At 35.4% G+C, this 23,000-nt stretch overlaps 1 protein-coding gene across 4 annotated transcripts; it reads right to left on the bottom strand.

The window, feature by feature from the left end:
* Positions 1-4,398: 4,398 nt before the first annotated feature.
* LOC105034564 (syntaxin-22) lies at positions 4,399-11,077 on the bottom strand. Of its 4 annotated transcripts, none has more exons than XR_003799128.2 (8): positions 10,837-11,074; positions 10,658-10,745; positions 10,439-10,578; positions 10,257-10,328; positions 6,820-6,977; positions 6,626-6,726; positions 4,881-4,997; positions 4,399-4,594 (listed from the first exon to the last, which is right to left on the bottom strand). XR_003799128.2 is itself a non-coding variant. In XM_073250478.1 (8 exons), the coding sequence occupies exons 1-8, from the start codon at positions 11,004-11,006 to the stop codon at positions 4,576-4,578; spliced, it is 813 nt and encodes a 270-aa protein (XP_073106579.1). In that variant the 5' UTR covers positions 11,007-11,075; the 3' UTR covers positions 4,399-4,575. The 4 variants fall into 4 exon arrangements, 3 of the variants coding, with proteins under 3 accessions (XP_073106579.1, XP_010908075.2, XP_073106580.1); XM_073250478.1 differs by lacking the exon at positions 4,881-4,997 and adding an exon at positions 5,495-5,559 and having other exon boundaries at positions 10,837-11,075; XM_010909773.3 differs by lacking the exon at positions 4,881-4,997.
* Positions 11,078-23,000: the final 11,923 nt, after the last annotated feature.

Raw genomic sequence — 23,000 nt, 5'->3', positions numbered from 1 at the left:
ATATCTTCACAAATAGTTAAATAAAATTTTCTTTATTCAATAATCAAACCTTGGTTCAAATAACAAATCAAAACTAAGTGTTCAAAAGAAAGTAACTGTCTGACAAAATCAATACTAAAAACAAAACTAAAGGTCTTGAATCAATTCTGAGATAAATCCTAAATCAATGAGTTAACTCCATCTCTAATCGCTCTCCCAACCGAAATCCCGCATCATGCTAATTTTCTGGATCTGTAAGAAAAACATAAAACTTATCATGAGCTAAATAGCCCAGTAAGCAGTGTATACCTTTAATTGAATAATCAGGCAAATAATACTATGCATCACAAATTAATATGTAATTTCATGAAATCATAATCATACTGTCAATCATATATAAAAGTCAATTCATCATAATTTCCAATTATGCTTTTCTTCTTAAATTCATCAATTTCTTAAATTCTTCTTACCAACCATGACTATGACCACATTATCCCTGTGGCAGGGTCATAATACCGCGTATCTGCTTGCGGTGGGCTGCGAATCATCTGGCAGCCAAGTCCTTTGGAACCGCTGGTCTAACTGGCGTTTTGTCGCTGGTCTATCTGGCGACATGTCGCTGGTCTTACTGGCGACGTAAATCCTCAGGACAGTCAATTGCCAACGTATATGCCCCCATTGGCGGGGTCCTCAACACAGTCAGGTTGTCAATTTCATATTTTCTTCCAATTCATATATTATTTTCAAGAATAATAAAATTAATTGATATTCAAGTCAAATCAATCATAACATTCTTTGAGATCATATATCATCATAATAATTATTCAACAAATAATTTCAATCATAAATAATTTCTACAATTAACTTCAATCATAAATAATTTCAATAATTATTTCAATAAATAATTTCAATTGCAAGCATGCATAAATTTATTTAATTCATAATTTACCAGATAAATTCAGTAAAAGTAAATACTACTTACCTTAAAAGAAAGTCCAAACTAGAAATTCTAGGGATCTCGAAAATCCTTCTCAGAACCTGATACGTCAAATATCATATTTTAAATCAAAATTTTATCGAATTAAAAATAACTAAATTACTAAAATCTAATATTTCTACTAGGATCAATTCGTCGACAGCATCCCGATTTTCGAATTAACCCACGGACACCCTAAGTTTTATTTTTATTTTTATTTTTATTTTTTTTTTTTGCTAATTTTTTTAATTTCATAAATCCTATGATCTAGAGAGAGAAAGAGAGAGAGAGCAAAGAGAGAGAGAGAGTTTCTTTCTCTCCGCCCCTTCTCTTTCTTTTTTTTTTTTTTTTTCTTTCTTCTTCTTTTCTTTTCTTTTTCTTCTTCTTCTTCTTCTTCTTCTTCTTCTTCTTCTTCTTCCCACGCCGGAACAGAGGACTCTTGTCCTCAGGCCTTAATCGGCCGTTTGGGCCGCGGCTGCCACGGCGGAGGCCGGCGGCCGACGGGCCATCTCCCCCGGTCACGGAGGGAACAGGGCCGGCGGTCAATTCCGATCGCCGGCGCCGGAGATTTTCAAGGAAAAATAAGCCAAAAACAGAGTCTGTTCCCGACCAAAAATCGACGACGCTCGTCGCCGGCCACCGCGCCCAAACGCACGGGGGAAAGAGGAAGGAAGGGAGGAAGAAAGGGAAGAACTTACCTCGGCTTCTTGGGACCTCGTCGGAGAGAAAACACGGCGAGAACCCAACTGTGCCGGCGGCTCTTCTTCGGGAAAATCAGAGAAAAGAGAGAGGGAGGAGGCCGATCTTGGGTCTCAAAGGGGAGGGGTCTACTTATAGAGGATCCTAGGACTCCGAGGGGTCCTAGGAGTCCCGATTTCCTTGGGTTTCGCCGGAGAAGGAGACTCCCATCGGGAGTCTTCTTCTCGATTTTTAAATTCCTCTGTTTTTTTTTTTTTTTTTTTTTCGTTTTGGGCTTTGATGGGCTGTAATGGGTTTGGGCTATAACAATAAGAATGATTGGTTGGCCATTCAAATTCAAAATAAAGTTTGAATTTGAATGGGCAATCAATCTTTGCACCTTATCCCTTTTTTACGCCCCATTTATTACATGAGAAAAGGTTTCTCATGAAATCACTCCATGCATAATTTAAGCCATGCCTCACGCCTTTAGTGGATAAGGGATGAGTTGGTGTCCATTTGAATTCAAAATTTGATTTGAATTCAAATGTGCAATTACTCATCTTTATCTTTTCTTTGGATAAGACGTTTGACGTTGTTATAAAAGGAGGAGAAGAGTGGGGCGTACAAGAAGAAGATTTTTGGAGAAAAATTTTGGGGCGTGAGAAGTCTTGTGCATGAGAAGGAAGTCCATATCCTTCCAAGAGAAAAAGAAAGAAAAGTGGGTGCAAGGTTTCCGGTGAGTTCCCTAGAGTTTTAGCCTGGGGTTCGAGAAGTGAGAAAGTGAGCTACGAGTGTCGTGAGCCCACAAAATTTTAGGAAGATCTTCAACATCCTCTCAAGCACGTCTGTTGATGATCCGGAGCGTCCGAAGAATCGACAGACATCGATCGAAGGAGTTCGATCAGCATCGGCCGTCAAAAGAGCTCTACAACGAGCTAGCACTCGTGAGGAGTCAATCAGATCGGGAGCTTCGTGTAGACGATCCGTAAAGGTCAGACACGCTGTGTGGCTGCATCGCGACGATCAGACTCTCATGACGGTGATCAGATTGCGGCGATCTACTACCCGCACAAAAGTATTGTGTTCTGAATACATTATAGTAAAGTGTTTACTATTCGAATTTGAATTTTAAATTTAAATGCATGCATGCTATATATCATATTTAGATCCTAGTATAGGATAAATTCATATTTTTTAAAAAAAATTAAAATTATTATTTTACCCCTGCACTGAATTTCTCACAATTACAGCATCGAGACGATCATTGTTGAATAGATATCCATGTGATCTCTGGTTTGGTCATGCTCAATATCGATGTTCTCTAACAACCACCCATATTCTCGCTCAATGTCTCCATACTGTAGACTAGAGACTCATCTATCTTGAAAGAAGTGATCTGTACGTCGATCTAAACGGATCAGTCACCGTCTCCATGATGATCCATCTATCGGGAGCAATTTAGAAATTAATCAAACATGTCTCTAAGTCTCAACTCTTGAGAATATGTATCTTTTAATTTATTAATTTCTAGGATGATTCTTGGACACATAAATAAGAATGAATAAGAAAAATTATTCTTTATTGATAATTCAGTGTTTAAGTATAAATATATATCATAGAACTAATATAATGTATCTTGTCATATTGACTTTTTAGAATATACATCTTACAGATTGTGTATTAGATTCTGGATCCTGCTAATGGGGATTGTGTATTAAATTCTATATTATACCAATGGAGATTATGCATTAGTATTCTGTTTGCACTCACTATTTCTGTTGTGACCCCACCATAGGATTAAGTGTGGTCGTAGTTCAGGTTGTTGAGTTATATATATTTTTATTCGAATCAAATTTATAATTATGCATCCATATAAATATTGAAAATATTTGATTTATTCATGACATTGATTTTGAATATTATATCTTATAACAATATCTGAAATATCTAGTTGAAATATTTATTACTTACTCGACTATTAAGCTTATCATCTTTCTTTTTTATTTTTTAGATTCAGATAATTGATGAAGAATATGGATATCATTTGGGAGAGTTTTACAAGTGAGATTAGCACTATCAACTTCGTTGAACTTAGATCTATTTTTATTATTTTTAATGAAATTTAATTTGATGTAAGACATTTGAATTTGAATACTATTTAGATTAGTTAATAAATCTAAATTTTGATTTTAGTATTTTAATTAATATGATTTTGATATATGTTTAAAATACCTTGTATGCTTATGAGGAAAGTCCTTCATAAGTATACAACGATTGTCATGATTCTCGACTTATAAACTCAGATCGGAAGCATGATAGATAGATTAGGTCAAGTTAGATTTTGGTCCCACGAGTAAACTTAGGTTTTGTTCACTACTATCAGGGTCCTTGGCCTTAAGAAAAAGTTAATTCATTTGTTTTACATAAAACATATAAAATAGGTGGCCACGTCTAAGTATTGTACGCTATGTCAAATCAACATAAAATCAAGTTGGATCTTGTAGAAAGCCCGTCCCAGTTTCAATTCACGTCCAACCACTCTAACACAAATGTAAATTTGGTTAAAAGTCTAGTTTAGATCAACCCAATCCAGGATTCCAGATCCTACACCAATTTGCCTTGCTGTTGTAACTGCAAAATTGATCTGAGCATCCTCTCTAGTGGAAGTTTCAATTAGAAATCATGTCATGGCCAAGATCAATATGCCACAGGGAAGGAGAAAATGTTAGTCCATATACAACACATTTTACATTGCTCCAAAATTTTCAGTCATGATAGATGCATTGACGTAGGTAAAGTTTATCCATTAATATGTACAAATAATGTGCTTGTAGTATCCAGTTATTATACCAAAATACAGCAAAGAAATCATTCTTGCAAGGCAACTTATTGGTACATGATGAGGACAAGAAGAAGGATAACCAGTACTATGACGAAGATTACCAACGCCCAACAACACTGTTGAAAAGAACAGAACAAAACTCATCAAGAAGGCAGCAAAATGGTTATCTGAAAAGTGAGAGAACTCATGGCAGCTAAGTACAAAGATAAAAAAGGCTATCAAGTATGTTTTTTTCCTACATTTTTCTTTTTTGACCCTTAACTAGATAGATCTTTGGGGTCATGATTGTAAGTAAATTATCTATTTAAACAACTATGCACGTTTCTTAAACATCTCTCTGTTAATCATGCTGAATTTGCTTTGATACTTAATCATGTTAAATACTTGGCGAATGCAACATACCACTTAACATCATCCCAAACAAATAGCATGAAGCTTATCTGCCTGCATGCAGTCTTTGCATGCCTGCCTGCCTGTCCTGTATTTTCTCTTTCATTTCTCTTTCATTTACCAAAAAACCTAGAGCCAATAGCAAGATCTTTAAGGTCATGAGATGGAATTAATTATCTGTTCAGGTAGAAGTATGCAAGTTTCTTAAACATGTCTCTTTTATTGATGCTGAATTTGCTTTGATACACAATCATGTTAAGGTATTCACTGAATGCAATATATAACTTGACATCCCAAATCTCTCTCTCTCTCTCTTTCTCTCTCTGTGTACGCGCGCGCGCGTGCATGTGCATGTCAGGTACACAGATTGATCTTTGAGGTCATAAGAATGGAAGCTAATTATCTATTTAAATAAGTATGCAAGATAATCATGTTATGGTATTCACTGAATGCAATGTACTACTTAACATCCCAAACAGACAGCATGAAGCTTACGTATGTGCTGTGCTCTGTGTGTGTGTGTTGAGCATCTGATCTTTGAGGTCATGAGAGTCAAAGTTAATTATATACTTAAACAGGAAGTATGAAACATAATCATGTTAATGTGTTTACTGAATGCAAAATACCTCGGAAGATCCCAAACCAATAGCCCAAAGCTAATCTCTGTAGTGCCGTGTGCACATGTTTTTGCCTAGTGGATATATCGATATTTGAGGTCATGAGAATGGAAGTTAATTATCTATTTAACTAAGAAGTATGTAAAATAATCATGTTAAGGTATTCGCTGAATGCAATGTATAGCACTTGACATCCCAAAAAGATCGCACAAAGATGAAGCTTATATCCATGCTGTGCTCTGTGCATGCCAAGTAGATAGTTTGATTTTTAAGGTTGTGAAAATAGAAGTTAATTATTCTATTTAAGTATGCAACATAATCATGTTAATGTATCCACAGAATGCAATATATCTCAACATCCCAAACAGATAGCATGAAGCTTGTGTTGGTGCTATGCTCTGTGTGTGTGCGCGCGCGCACGGGCGCACGTACGTGTGTGTGTGTGTGTGTGTGTGTGTGTGTGTGTGTGAAGCTTAGTTGGGAAGATTATGCAGTTGAGAACAGGATGAAACCCAGATCTTTTGTAACCATATATTAGCTAGTTGGCACCTTCCTGTTGTTATGGTATATATTTCTAAATTTTAACTGTCCCTTACTAATTTTGCTAATTTGCTGATGAGTCATGACAATTTTAATTATTAAAGTTTTCTTGAGGATTTTTGCCATCAAAAGTTTATGAGAGAAATTCATCTCTTTTTATTACAAGAGAGAAAATTTCACATGAAAGTTACACCTCTTCTTTTGTATCCCAACTAAACAAAAAGTTTTTTTATGACATTTACAAATAAATCATAATACTTTTTGCAAATATGTTGTAAATTGTTGTGTGTTTCTTATTTTGTTACATTGTCACATTGTCACCATATGACACATTATACATTCTTCTTAATTTTGATAATATTTTCCAAATTCCTTCCGATACTTCCAATACTACTTTATAGAATTAGAAAAGTATTATCTTCATAAATTAGTCTGGAATCTGGGTTCTGTGATGTTGGTTCCCCAATATATATACTGAATGGAGTTAGTTCTCCAATATATGTACTGAACGCAGTTAGGGATTACAGTCTGTGTTGAAATGGGGCAGCCTTTGTTGAGTTAGGTTATTCAAAGTTGGCTTAGCAGATTACTGAGACTTACCCACAAAGATCTAGACCTAGTATTTTTGGGAGCCTTGCGGAGTTCAGTTTTAGCTTGGGCTGTTGAAGCAGATGTCTCCTCCATGTGTTTATCAATGTCATCTGCCAAAAGTTTAGCCAAGTATGATCAGTCTTCAAAGGAATATTTGTTCATAACTTCAAAAAAGAAATGTTTGTTGGCTCTTCCTATTTTACCTATAGTAACACGCTGGCCATGAAGTAGGACAGCAAGGTCTCGATATATTTCATTTACTTGTTCTACATCATAGTTTATTGCTTTTATTCCTTGATCCTTTTCCTCTATCACGGCTTCATTGAATGCTATTTCATTGTCCAATGATAGTATCTCTTGTCTGCATATTGTGAAACAAGAAGTCACAACACAAATCATGTTTTGTGGGAAGAACTCAACTCTGAATGAGTTCAGATATCCCATCAAGCCTAACTCCTTAAAGCATCTTCTATGCAGTGGATATAACCTAGCAGGCTGATGTTTCTAAGTATCAATCAGCTTTCTGTCTTCTGCTGACACAGAGATCAGGCTGATCTTTCTGAGTATCAATCAGCTTGCTTTTTTCTGCTGACACAAAGATATCAGGGGGAAATTTACAGAAGCAGTCTCTTATCAGTGTCTGAACAGGTAAGGATACAAGAGACAAATGACCTGCATAGGAAATGTACATTAATCAACCAAAGTTTCACCCAAGATGAAATATAGTTTCCATGCCTATTATCAGCATTACTAATAATGCCCCTTTTCTCTTTAGTTTCAAGAGTGTGGATTTCAAGCTCGCATTGATGCTGCTAATGCCTTTCTCTTCAGTAGATGCAAACAGTAAATCAATAAACTTGTTTAAATCAAACTTCAAAATCCTTAAAGAAGAGGCTTAGATATTTAATGTGCATGAAAAAACATAACAAACCTGCTACGCATGTCTAACATTAAATGACAGCAGAACATTTTAAAAATCTGTTATAATTTTTATATTAGTTTGTAATGGTAGTTATGTAGCTATTCACTTGACAAGTATTCTGCAATTTCGTTTGTGGGTTCTCATCTCATATAGCTCAGACAGAAAGTTTAAAATAGGATGCAGTATAAAGCTATATAGAGGATTTTCTTCCTCTAGGTCGAGAAAATATTGCAAACACTATGGCCAAACAAACAGTTTCAAACTTTAAGGACAAATGCCATGTAAACAAATGATCAATGCAAACTGATGTAAGAGAAAGATGGTAGGTTATCTTAGTTTTTGTTATGTCTCAAATATGCTTTAAATGCAGATAATTAACCAAAAATGCTGAGATGCATACTAACTGGGGCAAGGACAAAGTGTTCATTCTTGTTTTTCAAGGCCATTTTAGTGTGATTTTCTGGATACATAGCACTATAAACATATTGCACATTTTGTAAAAGATCTTTATAGAGGGTAGTCTTAGAATTGTCTGGAAATAAAAGAATAAAGCATGAATTGATGATTCTAGAGGGGAAGTTCAAAAATATCAGGATTAACATGCAGGACTAAAGAAAAATCATCATGCATTAGTCCCAGCTACTTTCTGGATAGTTCAGAAACCTTCCTAAGGACATATCAATATGCACTCTTAAGGACCTCAAATATTATAGAAGGGTTAATGGTGTTTTCAGAATATCGACAAAAATCCCAATCTGTCTCAGCTGCCCCGTGTCATACTGGTAAGATACTGGTTCCTAGGATGGGTCTGGGGCCTTGGAACATCAAAGACAGGTTTTCTCAGTTGGTATCACATGGTATGAATGAGGATGGTGATTCGGATCGGCAATACACACTGCCCTGATACTTCCGACAAGTTGGCATCCCATTAATACGTTAGGATGCCATTTTTTTTGTCTTTCTTTTTTTTCCATTATTTGTTGTTCCTAATGATTGTCTAAAGGCTCTTAGGATTTCTTTATGCCATCGTTTGGAACTAAGCAACATTATTGAGGTAATATCTGGAACAATGGAACCGATACTATTCCTTTTTGACTTCACAAAATATGGAAACAAACAAAAAATGAGCTGGAAGACAACAAGAGGATACTGCTACATTTTAATCTGAATTGGATAGGACAAATATGAGTAATAGAAGCTGGATATGCCTGCTCTCTACCTTCTTCCTCTCTTTCTTCCCTTCTTTTTTTCCTCCCCTAACTTGCAAAGCAAATGGTCAAAAGAAACATGATAGTTTTAATGGAACCATAAGAAACCTATTACCTCAAAAGACTGTCCTAATTTTAAATTATAATACAAATCACCCTTTAAAAACCTTAAACAACTATTAGAAATAACCAAAATGATAAACAAAATAAAAAAAATGGTGCCCCAGTGAATTACCAGGACATAAATCCATCATAAGGATCAGTATGGTACCATCCCAAGTTGGTTCCTAACCAGTACCGTGATCTAGGAGTGAGATTTAAAAATCTTGTTCCAAATTAAAGTTTTTAAAAATCATTTCAAATAGCAAAATGTTTTTCTTTTGATCTCGTGTTCTTTCTATATTGGTGTCATTTGCTTCCTCTTGGGCAAATGGGCATGCATCAAGTGAAATTAACCAAGAGTGGTTACACTCATAGGGGAAAAAACAAATAGAAGTTAGACAACTATCAAAAAAGTAACTGTAAAAGAGATATGTAAATGGGAAATGTGAATGAATGCCCCAAGAACATTCATTAAGAGGATCACCTCCATTTAAGAAACCAGCAGTCAGAAAGCTTCTAGAAATATTTAATGTACAAGCTAAAATCATGTGTAAATTGCTTATGAACCTTCTAAAAGTTCTATGCTATGTTTACACCTCAGCACGCTGTAACAAAGAGATAAATAACTCAAAACAACATATTCAAGAGTTATTGGAGATCTGTTTGGGGCTCAAAATACTCTACTATGTTATCTACACAGCATCTGTGCATATATGAAGAATATGGTCTTCTATATGGTCAAGTACAAGAGGCGATAGGAAGGGACAAGTAAGAGGGACAGATTTTCTGTTGGTCCTGCAATGTCCCAAGATTGTCGGGGTACTGTGAATCTTTTCGTAGCCCAGGGTACAATTCCACCCTAAGCATGACTCCACCTTTATGTAATCCCAAATTATTCTTCTCAAGAATCAAGAGTCCGAGCCTCTTTTGTGGATCATAGTTCCAGCATTTTTTACATTCTTTTACAGTTGGTTAGCTCAACTAGGATCACAGCCATCCACAGCATCGCTCACATGCATTGCATGTGCACAACTCTTGGAATGCAGAACTGTAAATATGGCGGAACTGAAAATCCATTATACTGGAGGAAATCTCTACCTCGTGTACAGGATATCTGACAGAGATACAGCCCAATTTAAAAGCCTCATACTATACTCAGTAGAAAAATTTGTTCAGGCAGTGAGAAAATGCTTGCTACATCAGTTCTCATAACGGAATCACAAGCAATCCAATGTTTCATGCTCTCAAGAGTATCTATTTCATTTTTAGCTGCTGCTTTACATTCCATAAATTTTCAAAGAAAGAAAAAATAGTAAATGCTTATCAATTTCGCAACTCATGGACCAACAAGTCATTCCACTGCTCTACGATATCGATTAACCAAACACCAAACAGTCAAAAGGCTCACCTCTTCTGCTCCCAAAGAAGTAGCCGGCCCTCTTCATCTCCATCCTCTTTCACATTCTCTTCTGCTCCTGAGCTATCAAATCCAAATCCATCAAATCAACTACTACTCCTCCAAGTGAACTCAAATGACAACAGATAAAATTTTCAGAAGAATCAAAAAGTCATGAAGAAAGAGAAAGATACCTCGTGGGCAAAGGACACCGAGAAGGGGAAGGGGCGTAGGCTGCCTCCCGGTCTTCCGCAAGCTTCTGGGCCTTCTGGAAGTCATGAATCGCTGCCTGGAAATCTCTCGCCAGCTTCGCCTCCTCTGCCCTCTTGCTTGGCTGCCATTAACCCACAATTCATATCAATTCAAAGGAAAATTACTAACAGCAGGAGCAAGAATTCTAATTATATAATAACATTTTCGTCGCGGTTGGCATCGGTGAGGGATTTGAGCTTGGTAGAGGTCTCCTTCACCAACTGCCCAATTCGCCTCCTCGCGTCTTGCCTGCATTGAATCACAGAAAACCGTCGGCGAACGTCGATATGTTAAGAAAATGGAGGACATGAAAGCAGAGAGAGAGAGAGAGAGAGTATACAGGGCTTGGCGGTGCTCCGATGTGTTCTTGGAGGTTCCGATGGCGTCGACGAGACGCCGGAATCCGGCGACTGCAGTGTTGAGCTGGAATATTCCGGCGGCCACGGCCGAGATACCAGTCTTGGGAGCCATGGAGGGCTTGGAGGCCCCCTCGAGATCTTGGAAGCTCATCTCTTCTTCTTCTTTGCCGGGGAGAGAGATGGGGAGGGGCCGGGGGGGGGGGGGGGGGGGGGGTCAGCACCTGATGGTCAGCAGGTGGCGTATGGCCGGCTACCGGCCATTAAAGTAACGGCCTTTCAAAAAGAGACGGGTGTGTGATCACCCGCCGGTACCAAAAAAAAAAAAAAAAAAACTTGGAGAGGGAAAATTATTACATTGCCCTTCTTTTAGGATTTATTGAGGCGACTGTCCGTGACAAGGACGCGTAGATAAGATCTCGGGAGATTTGGTGACAGCACAATGGTATCAATTGTTCATTTCCAAATGGTATTTTGCGATAGGTAAGCTGCGCAAGTTTTTATGCGGACAACTATGTATGTCTTCTGTCTTCGCTTGATATACATCTTCCCCTAACATCAACATCAGTGATGCTTTTTCTAGCAGCCAAGTGTATAGGATGGATTCGAAAGAATAAGTGGGCTGCCACGTTCCATTAAGATATCAAAAATTTTTCATGTCGGCATGGCGCTTGCACGTTCTATTGTGTTTTAATCAGGACTTTACAAATTACATAAATTTATAGTTATTATCCCAATCCTCTCTAGACAGGTTAACCTTGTGCCATCTTGATAGCAGGATTTTAAATTTGGAATCTCCCCCCCCCTCTCTCTCTGCTAAGATGAGGAGATGAGAATACAAAAAATAAATACATTTGGAAATGATGCCCCAATTTGTCAACCTATGTACTCATTAGCCGCCTTTTTATAGATGCACATCCAACAAGAGGATGGATGAAGGAGAGGACAAATGAATCTCCTGTCCATCCTCTTATATATTTAGTAAAATATAAAAGGATGAATAGAAATTGTTTCCTCTTCAATCCAGTAGAGGAGGAGCGAATGAAAATATGGATGATATTTATATGATACTTTTACTTAACTATCTTTTGATAAAAATTACTAATATTATTATTTATAAAATTATTTATTCTCAAAAAATAAGACAATATATAAACTTATATTCTTTATAATTTATAATTATATAAATATTATATAAATATTAATTTTTAATTTAATTTAATTTAATTTAATAATTTCATAAATTAAGTATATATGAATTAATTTATTTATAGATTATTTCATATAACCAATTAATTTATAATTTAAAAAAATATTAATTTTGTTAATGTAGAAATCTATTTTTAATGTGCTCCATCCTTCCTTCCTTGCTTCCTCCTAGATGGGAGCATGCAAATTTATAGGCAATCCCTTCTTATCCATAATTTCTAAGATTTTTTGAATCAAATAGTGGATAGGGCCATTCAACCTTCTAGTCTTATCAAAAACCCTCTCACGACTGCAATCAAACATAAGATTAGTGAATGCATGCATGATTGAATTACCCTAGAGCGTCGAAATTTGGTTATGGGAGTCATTTTTGATAATATTGTGGTGTATGTCATATCCAAGCAGGGGAAGGAAGAATTCCTTCAACCCATTCAACTCAAATTTTTAAAAAAAAATTTAGAAAAAAGATAAAAAATTCAAAAATAGAATTTTCATTGCCCCACCCAATTCTTCACATATCAGGAAATACGCTTGGTCAAATTATTTCCTAAAAAAAAACTTTCAATTTGATTAGCATGTTTCATGATCCAAATGATAGAATTTTGACTTAATTTAACTTCTTACAATATCTATACACTATATTAAAGGAGAGTCCATAGCTTTCCCAGGCCACCAAATGTCAGATGATAGTCGTCACATGTCGGTTCTTTTTTTTTTTTAGTTTTTCCTAAAGTTCAAGTGAATGCCTTTGATCCCTTTAGTTTTTTTTGGTTGTCTATTGCACGGCGAAGGGATGCATCTCCCATTCCTCGCCATAGCTTCTCCATTCCTCCCTCTGTTGGATGTATGTCTTAGAAGCCAATCTTATCTGATATATATCATATTTTTAGGATATGATTTTGTACTTAAAAAGTACTTATATTATTATTCATGTTTTATGTGTCCATGATCATCCAAGAGATTAACAAGATGATGACACATATTCTCAAAAAGTTAAGAATTTGAAACATGTGTCATTGATGATTAATTTTTAAATTACTCTTGGTCATAGGATCATCATGGATATGATGATTGATCTAGATAGACCAGTGTACGGATCGCTTCCTTTGGACAGATGAGTCTCGAGTCTGCAGTGTAGTGACACTGAAGCGAAAGTACAGATGATTGTTAGAGAATAACTAGCACTGAGCATGACTAACATAAGAAGTCACATGGATGCCTGCTCATTCGTTAGTGACTTTCTCGATGCTACAGTAGTATGACTGGTTCTTTGACCTGCAGTGCTACAGCTACTCACAGTGGACTGCTGGAGTTTGACTACACATAAATATTGACTCAATGAGTCCTTATAGTGGATGTTGGTGACAGTTGATCCATTATAGGATAGGATGTGTACCTAGATGAAATCTATCGATCCTAACAGAAGAGAGTAGTTCTATGGGATTTAAGAAGCTGAGTCCTTAAGTCTATGGCTATAGCAGTGTGATTAATGAAAAAGAGTTTCCATAAGAATCATATACGAACTCGAGCTAATTGAATCTATCATATGACTGATAATGAGGTTTGATGATTTATCCATGACTTGCTATCTGGTCGGGACTCACGATAGAGGGACTTATCATATGTTAACTACACCTAGAGGTTCATCACATTTTATTCTCCTGGATTGCCACTACATACTACTAGATGTCATTGGTGGATTATGAGATCCATGAGCATAATCTCATGATCGATGATCTTTGATAGGCAGAGTTGGAATGGTTCCAACCCATTGAAAGGAGTTTTGATGATATTGTGATAGGGATTCCAATATATCTCACTACCAGACAAAATAGAACCTATGGGATCATACACAAAGAAGCTTTTGACTGATCGGATGGTTGAATTACCATTATGAATCGTGACAGAATTTAATTATCAATTTGATTGATGATTAATCTAATACAAAAATTATAATTAAGTAACTTGCTAAAGAGTTAGTGAGTTATAGAAGGATTAATTAGCAATTAGATTGCTAATTGGCTCAATTTGATTGAGCAATGGAGCTTGCATCAAGTCTAATTGATTTAGATTCAATTTGACTTGACATTGGTTTGATTTGATCAAGCCTAATTGGGTTATGAGATAACCAAATTGTATGAGAGAATAACTTCTTGTTTGATTAGAATTTGAGTTTAACTTAATTTCTCATTAGATTAAGATCTAACAAAGAGTATTTGAGTTTTTATTTGGACTAAAAATTTTCTTCTTCATGGGTACACTAAATCTTAATTAGATTAGAATTAAATTGAGTTTGACTCAAGCACCAAGAAAGAGTCCAAATAGATTAGGACTCTCCCTCCTCTCATGAGCCAACCTAAGCCCCACATCCAAAGAAAGATGTCGCCCCTTTCCTTGCTGTTTTAGCATGAAATATTTCACGCTAAAATCAGTCCACACCATGTGTTGGTGATTAGGTTGGTTTTGAGTTTGAATGAGATTCAAATTGAAACCTATTGATAAGGTTTGTCCTAGTCAATATCTAGTTTCACCCAAGTTCTAATGGGACACCTTTTAAAAGGGTTTTAAGAGGTGTTAAACCAGAACTTTTTGTGCATGAAAGGAGTTCATGCCAACCCTTTCTTCGTGAGAAATATTGGCGCATAAGGAAAAGGGTGGGTGGCATCACAATGCAAGAGTCCTATGATATATGGACTCTTATCTCTCACCTAAAACCTTATCTCCAATTCCTATTTAAACATGGGATCAAGTGGGGTGGCAACAAGACTGATTGTGATCAGATTTTGGATGCCAAAACAAGAGGAGACATGCGTGAAAATATTGGAGAAAAAGAGAGGCATAGCACCAAGGGGAGGTGTGAGGTTTGGTTGCATCTATCCCTTCTTTCTTACCAATAACCAAAGGTTGGTTGTTGGGGCCTCTTTTCTCTTTCTTTTATCCTAGTTTGGATATGGATTTTTTTTTTCTCTTTGTCCAAGTGTTAGACAAAAATTTTTACATCTCTAGCATAGAGATTTTGTGCATGAATTTTAGGAAGAAAAGAGAAGAAAGTGTTCTTCTCATGATCTCTAGCGTAAAGATCATCATTCTCCTATTTTTTCTTCTTCTCTAAAAGTATTTTGAGAGAAAAAAAAGATTTTTCAACCATCAAGATGCGATTTCTGTAACAAAACTAACACCCCGATGAGATCAAAAAACTTTTGATCAGATCGAAGTCTCGTATGGATATCCGTAGAGGTCGGATACTTGTACGATTTCAAAGGACTTTCGGAAGACATCCATGATCTTCAATTTGTGGTGTAGATTGACTCGTGCCAAGGTATGAAGATTGGATCTTTTTTATTTATTTTTTTCTATTTGATTTCTGAATCTGAATCCTATCTCACATATGTAGATCATATTTTATGATTTTAAGATTTGATCTTATGTATGCTTAGATTAAATTAGATTTAATCTGATTTTTTTAAAAATTTTTGCTACATACTTATTTCAAAATTTTGCATGCATGAAACTATGAACTCCCAACAGTGGTATTAGAGCCTCATCATATACATGAGATTAGGATTTAGATCTAAAATCTGTAGAGAAAAATTTCAGATCTAAAAATTTTCGATATCGTTCTGACATAAGGTTGTCCTGACATAACTTGTTATGCTGTATGGTTGTCCTAAAATGATATTAAAATTTTTGATCAAAATAAAATTTTAGATCTAATTTTTCATTATATATGTGATATATGTTTTATTATTTAGATCTGAAAAGAGTTTTGAGATCTATTTTGATTCGTATATATGATATATGAAAGCATGTTTAGGGCTGAAATCAGTTCTATGATCTGAATTTTATTCATATATATGATATATATTTGTATGTATGATTTGAAAATTATTTCAAGATCAAAATATATTTTTTATGCAAAAAATTTAGATCTAAAAATTTAGATTTAAGATCTGAAATTAGTATTTGTGCATGAGGGATTGGTCATGGGTAGATCAAATTAGGTCATGTAATTAGATTATATCTAGAGTTTCTGATTTGATCATAATGGATTAAAATCAATTTAACAGTTAATCAAACCGAGTCATGTGTTGATTAGGATTAGGTCAATAGAGCTTAAGATCATATAATTATTGTTGATCGAATCGATTGACATCCATATATAGAATCGATTAACCTAAAGACCTAATTCGGCTCTATGGCTCAAATCTGATTCACCTAAGCTAACTTATTCAGTTCAATTAACCAATTAGTGTCTAAGGAAAGTAATTAAAAGATGATTATTTAATTGATTTTATTTACTGATCTAATTAATTTATTGGTATCTAAGAAAAGCAACGAAGGGACCCCCACCAATCTCCACTTATCTGGCTAATTTGGAAGATTGAATCTCAAATATGGTTGCTTGATAGCTTAGTTTAGCCCATGTCAATTAGATCGATCATATGATGACTGATTAGATAAGATTTAAATCTAAATCTCTCCATAAATATTAAGTCCAATGGTCTTCCATCATTGTAGATATGTGGGTGTGCTACCGACGTTGATTGTTCACGACTGATCACAATGGTTCAGTTGCATCAAGAACACGCAACCACTCTATTAGCAAAGAGTTGCTCCAGGATAAAGATGGGTTTGGATCCAATAACTGTTAGGTGAGGGACCCAATGACGGCTTTGCACCTGCTTGTGAATGGTGGGTCTGACTTAACTAAGGAGTATAGATAATAACTATTAGGTGAGCCCATATAACTTAGAGACCAAGTCGCTGCAACATGCTTAAAGAAGCATCTGGGTAAAGAGTTATCCACGCATCGGTGTGTGTATTACCAATAATTGTTAGGTGAGATGTACGGCATCGATGGGACCATAACATCTACTAGAAATCTAGTTATCACGTTAGGATTTTTGTTTCTCCACCTGGAGAGTGTGAGAGATCTGATAAAATAGTAGGAGTCTTTTTGTATTTAAAAGTTTCTAGAGTAAAATATAAAATAAATATAAATATCTATCTAAAATCTTTGTTCTCTGTGGTTTATTGTATTAGCTTCCAATCCTCTAGCTCAAATCCTAAATATCAACCGTTTAACCGAAATCAATTACATAGATTGGCTCACAAACTTAAAAATTATTTTTAATTTTAAAAAATTAAATAATATTCTTTATCAGGTTATTCTAATGTTAATAGTCTATCCAATCAAAAGTCAACGAGCTATACTTGATGAGTAGATGGACAGTGACAATAAAGATAGGTGCTATATGTTGAAGTCCATGTTAGATGAACCCCAACGTATGCATGAGCATATGTTCACTGCCAATGATATATTGATTCATCTACAAGTATTGTGAGGTAATCCGAGTCGCATAGCATATGAAATGCACGATGGTCAATCAGTCTATGATCGTTATTTGATGATGATCAAGGATATTAAGGAGCTTAAAAAGCTCGACATGACCATACACAATGAATAGCTTATAGATTTGATCCTGCGATCTCTTTTTGATTTATATGGATAGTTTATGGTAAACTACCATATGAATGACCATCTTGGCATCCTAACTGAATTGGTCAAAATGTTCGTAACTAAAGAACCTTGAAAAGTTCAGAGGTACATACCTGGAGAGCCTAAAGAAATATGGACACTTCTTGAGTAGGCATGTTGAAATTACTCAATATTATCCTTATGATTTCTTCTTCTCCCAATTGAGTTTTAAACTCTAGTACTTCTTATACATAGAGTCTATGGCAAGGTAGAGGGCTGAGAAAGTAACCCTTAAAATTAGTAATAGGGTAAGAGTTACTACTGTGGCCATGGGCATCTGTCCTTTGTGATTATCATTTGAATTTTGTTCTTAGAGACAGTCTCTATCATTTGCATGGTGATGCATTTACGAACTTAATTGAGCAAGTAGTGAATGTCATTGGATCTGAGAGATCCAGAGTTGAGATAAACCTTAAGTATATGTGGAGCCTTAGGCTAGGTCGTGTAGGAGAAGAAATGATTAACAGACTAGAGAAATATGGGCTTTTAGACTCATTGACTGTTGAGTCATATCTAGTTTGTGCATCATCTCTTTGAAAAAAATGATCAAGCTACTCTTGTGAGACAAGAAGAAATGGACCACTAAGATACTTATCTTAGTACACATTTGATGTGTGTAGCCCATTTGATGTGCTAACAAAGGGAGTTGTCTCTACTTCATTATCTTTACCAATGATCAGTCATGGTATGGGTAAGTATATGAGATATAAATCTGAAATTTTTGAAAGATTCAAATAATTCAGATGTAAAGTAGAGAAGCAAATCGAAAAAATTTTTAAAGGTACTTCGATTCGATTAAGGATGCAATACTAAATAAAAAAATTTCTCGATTATCTCATAAAATGGCATAGTTTTATATTAGACCTCTCTTAGTACATCTCAACTCAATGAGATAATTGAGAAGAGTCATGGGTCCATTTGAGATATAGACCAATCCATGATGAACTTCACTGATTTATTCTTATTTTTTTAGGGATATGCTTTATTTCTATGGAATTGGATTCTCTCTAAATTTGTTCCTACCATACTATATGAGATATGACATGGTGAGAACTGAATCTTGGTTATTTCAAGATCAAAAGATATCTATCATATGTCAAGGACAGTAGGTGGATATGTTAGAGGATAGGTCTATAAAGCTCATCCTAAAAGAGTTTGAGATACTACTTTTCTCTTAAAAAAATCATAATATGATTGTGACCTAATATATAATCTTCTTACAAAATTATCTAACCAAGATGAAGTAGTGGGAGGAAAGTTAAGCTTGAAGAAAGTCTCTGAAGAGCAGCGAGCCATAAGACCTAAAGAACCTTTCATGATGAGCCAGTATATGTATGTTCCTCCTTCACCTCGTAGATATAGTAAGATCTCCCATCCTCTCGAAAGGTACTTGGGTATGCTTAACAGAGGATGTAGAGAAAAATTATTTCTCATGGGAGATAGAAAATATAGAGATGATCCCAAAACCTACAATGAGGCGATGTTGGATATCGACTCCAAGAAAGGCATGTGAAATAGCTTTCCTAACTAGATACCTTTTGAAGATTTTCATATGGAGTAGCTTATGGATTTCACTTCTTATGATAAGAGATCATTAAGTCTGCAATAATCTTGGAGTTGAAATATTCATTTCAATGATATGATCAAATTATTTGATCAGAAATGAGAAATTATGTGTTTTCAAAAGGGTCAGTAGGAGTGTCCAATACTGACATCGATAAAAATATGGTTGTATATAGAATTCTCCATGAAAGATCTAAAGCAAGCGTCATATATTTTGAGAATATAAAGATCTATAGAGATAGATGCAATTGGATGCTTGTATTTTCATAGATAAAGTACAGAGAATAGATGCTGAAAGAGTTCAGCATAGAAATCTCGAAGAGAGATCTGCTACCCTCTTGGGTATAGATGTATGTCATATAATGTACTTGAACTAATATAGTCAATACTGTGAATGTCACGAGTAGATATCAATCGTATCCAGGTTAGGAGTGCTAGATTGCTGTGAAAACATCTTTTAGTACTTGAGAAGAACTAAGGATTTGTTCTTAATTTTTAGAGAAGAGTCAAAGCTAGGAGTAGGATGGATTTTATGTCTGATGATAATGGTAAAATATCTACATCATGGGGTGTGTTCTTGTGTAATCATGTCGATATCTTAGAAAGATTTCAAGCAATCGATCGATGAAAGCTGAGTACACTGTAGATGTGTAGGATGTATTCTAGTTTTAATATTAGTTGCAGAACTAGATGTCATGTCATTAGATGTCATGACACTATACTGCAAAGATAATAGCACTATAGCCCTTGCTAAAGAGCCTAGATCTCACCAGATATGCAATCACATAGAGCAACAGAATACGCAACTACCTCAAGTAGAAATACATGGAGGTGCAGAGAGCAAACTTTACATGAGATGTGGTTCATCCACTGGTAAGTCACTTAGCTAGTCAAAGACTAAAGTCTGTCTTGAGAAGATGGGGATTGGTATATGACAGATTGATTTTAGTGTAAGTGAGAGATTGTTGGATGTATGCTCTAGAAGTCAATCTTGACTGACACATATTATATTTTTAGGACATGATGTACTTAAAGGGCACTTATATTACCATTCATGTTTTATGTGTCCATGAATCATCCAAGGGATTAACAAGATAATGACACATATTCTCAAAGAGTTGAGAATTTAAGATATGTGTCATTGATGGTTAATTTCTAAATTACTCATGGTCATAGAATTATCATGAAGATAGTGATTGATCCAGATAGACTAGTGCATGAATCGCTTTCTTCGAACAGATGAGTCTTGAGTCTGTGGTGAAGTGATATTGAAGCGAGAGTTAGGTGGTTGTTAGAAAATAACTAGCACTGAGCGTGATCAGCACGAGAAGTCATATGGATGCGTGCTCACTCGTTGGTGACTTTCTCGATGCTGCAGTAGTATGACTAGTCCTTTGACCTGCGGTACTACAGTTGCTCACAGTGAAGCTGCTGAAGTTTGATTACATATAAATATTGACTCAATGAGTCTTTGTAGTGGATATTGACAATAGTTGTTCCATTGTAGGAGTAGGATGTGGATCTATATGGAATCTATCGATCTTAGCATAAGGAAGTAGTCCTATGGGATTTAAGAAGCTGAGTCCTTAAGTCTATGGTTATAACAGTATGATTAATGGAAAAGAATTTTTATAAGAATCACATATGGACTAGAGCTAATTGAATCTATTATATGACTGATGATGAGATTTGATGATTTATTCATGACCTGCCAACTGATCGGGACTCACGATAGAGGGACTATATCATACGTTAACTGCATCTAGAGGTTCATCACTTTTTATTCTGTTGGATTATCACTACATACTGCTAGGTATCATTGATGGATTATGAGACCCATGTGCATCATCTTGATGATCGATGATCTTTGAAGGATGGAGTTGGAATGATCCTAACTCATTGAAAGAAGTTTTGATGATATTATGATAGGGATCACAATATATCTCACAAACAAAATAGAACCTATGGGGTCACATACAAAGAGGCTTTTGACTGATCAGATGGTTGAATTATGATTATGAATCATGATAGAATTTAATTATCAATTTGATTGATGATTAATCTAATGCAAAAGTTGCAATTAAGTAACTCGTTAAAGAGTTAGCGAGTTATAGGAGGATTAATTAACAATTAAATTGCTAATTGACTCAATTTGATTGAGCAATGGGGCTTGCATCAAGTCTAATTGAATTAGATTAAATTTGACTTGATATGGATCTGATTTGATCAAACCTAATTGGGTTATGAGATAATCAAATTGCATGGGAGAATAACTCCTTGTTTGATTAAAATTTGGATTTGACTTAATTCCTAATTAGATTAGAATCTAACAAAGAGTGTTTGAATTTTTATTTAGACTGAAAATTCTTCTCTTCATGGGTGCATTAAATTTTAATTAGATTAAGATTAAATTGAGTTTGACTCAAGCATCAAGAAAGAGTCCAAAAGGATTAGGACTCTCCTTCCTCTCATGCGCCAACCTAAGCTCCACGTCCAAAGAAAGATGTCGCCCCTTTCCTTGCTGTTTTAGCATGAAATATTTCCTGCTAAAATCAGTCCACGCCATGCCTTGGTGATTAGGTTGGTTTTGAGTTTCAATGAGATTCAAATTGAAACCTATTGATAAGGTTTGTCCTTGTCAATATCTAGTTTCACCCAAGTTCTAATTGGACACCCTTTAAAAGGGTTTCAAGATGCACTAAACCAGAACTTTTTATGCGTGAAAGGAGTTCATGCCAACCCTTTCTTCGTGAGAAATATTGGCCCATAAGAAAAAGGGTGGGCAGCATCATAATGCAAGAGTCCTATGATATATGGACTCTTATCTCTAACCTAAAATCTTATCTCCAATTCTTATTTAAACATGGGATCAAGTGGGGCGGCAACAAGGCTAATTGTGATCAGATTTTGGATGCCAAAACAAGAGGAGACATGCGTGAAAATATTGGAGAAAAAGCGAGGTGTGGCACCAAGGGGAGGTGTGAGGTTTGGTTGCATCTATCCCTTCTTTCTTACCAACAACCAAAGGTTAGTTGTTGGGGCCTCTTCTCTCTTTTTTTTGTTCTAGTTTGGACATGGATTTTTCTCTCCTCTTTATCCAAGAGTTGGACAAAAATTCTTATATAACTAGCATAAAGATTTGGTGCATAGATTTTAGGAAGAAAAGGAAAGAAAGTATTCTTCTCATGATCTCCAGTGTAGAGATCATCATCCTCTTATTTTCTTCTTTTTCTCTAAGATTGTCTTGAGAGAAAAGAAGATTTTTCAACCGTCAAGATGCGATCTCTGCAAGGGAGCTAGCACTCTGATAAGATCAAGAAGCTTCTGATCAGATTGAAGTCTCATGTAGATACCCCTAGAGACCGAACATGTGCACTCTCAAGAGACCTTCGGAAGGCATCCATGATCATCAGTTCATGGTGTAGATCGACTCGTGTCAAGGTATGAAGATTGGATCTTCTCTATTTATTTTTTTCTATTTAATTTCTGAATCCTATATCACATATGTAGATTCTGTTTTATTTTTTTAAGATTTGATATTATGCATGCTTAGATTAAATTAGATTTAATCTGAATTTTTTAAAAATTTTTGCTGCATACTTGTTTCAAAATTTTGTATGCATAAAACCATAAAATCCTAACACCCTCCTCTCTCCACACACTTTTTATTAGATGTATGACCTGAAAAGCCAATTGTTGGTTGACACATTGCATTATTCCTAGATATATTTTGTATTTGATTTGATGAAATTAATAAAATAGGTATTTTTCTTATCTATTCATGTGTAATGTGTTTGTAAATCATCTAAGGGGTTAATGGATAATGATACATATTCT

Source organism: Elaeis guineensis, unplaced genomic scaffold (assembly GCF_000442705.2).
Source record: "Elaeis guineensis isolate ETL-2024a unplaced genomic scaffold, EG11 Super_Scaffold_1000033, whole genome shotgun sequence".
Classification (NCBI taxonomy): Eukaryota; Viridiplantae; Streptophyta; class Magnoliopsida; order Arecales; family Arecaceae; genus Elaeis; species Elaeis guineensis.
The sequence above is the reverse complement of the archived record's forward strand: the minus strand, read 5'-3'. Positions and strand labels throughout refer to the sequence as shown.

Bases quoted from the DNA above. Each gene is read 5' to 3' on its own strand.
- LOC105034564 (XM_073250478.1), bottom strand. From the start codon at position 11,006: ATGAGCTTCCAAGATCTCGAGGGGGCCTCCAAGCCCTCCATGGCTCCC. The intron at 10,746-10,836 runs GTATACTCTCTC...GATTCAATGCAG, and splicing joins TCGGAGCACCGCCAAGCCCT to GCAAGACGCGAGGAGGCGAA. The intron at 10,579-10,657 runs GTTATTATATAA...GGTTAATGGCAG, and splicing joins ATGCCAACCGCGACGAAAAT to CCAAGCAAGAGGGCAGAGGA.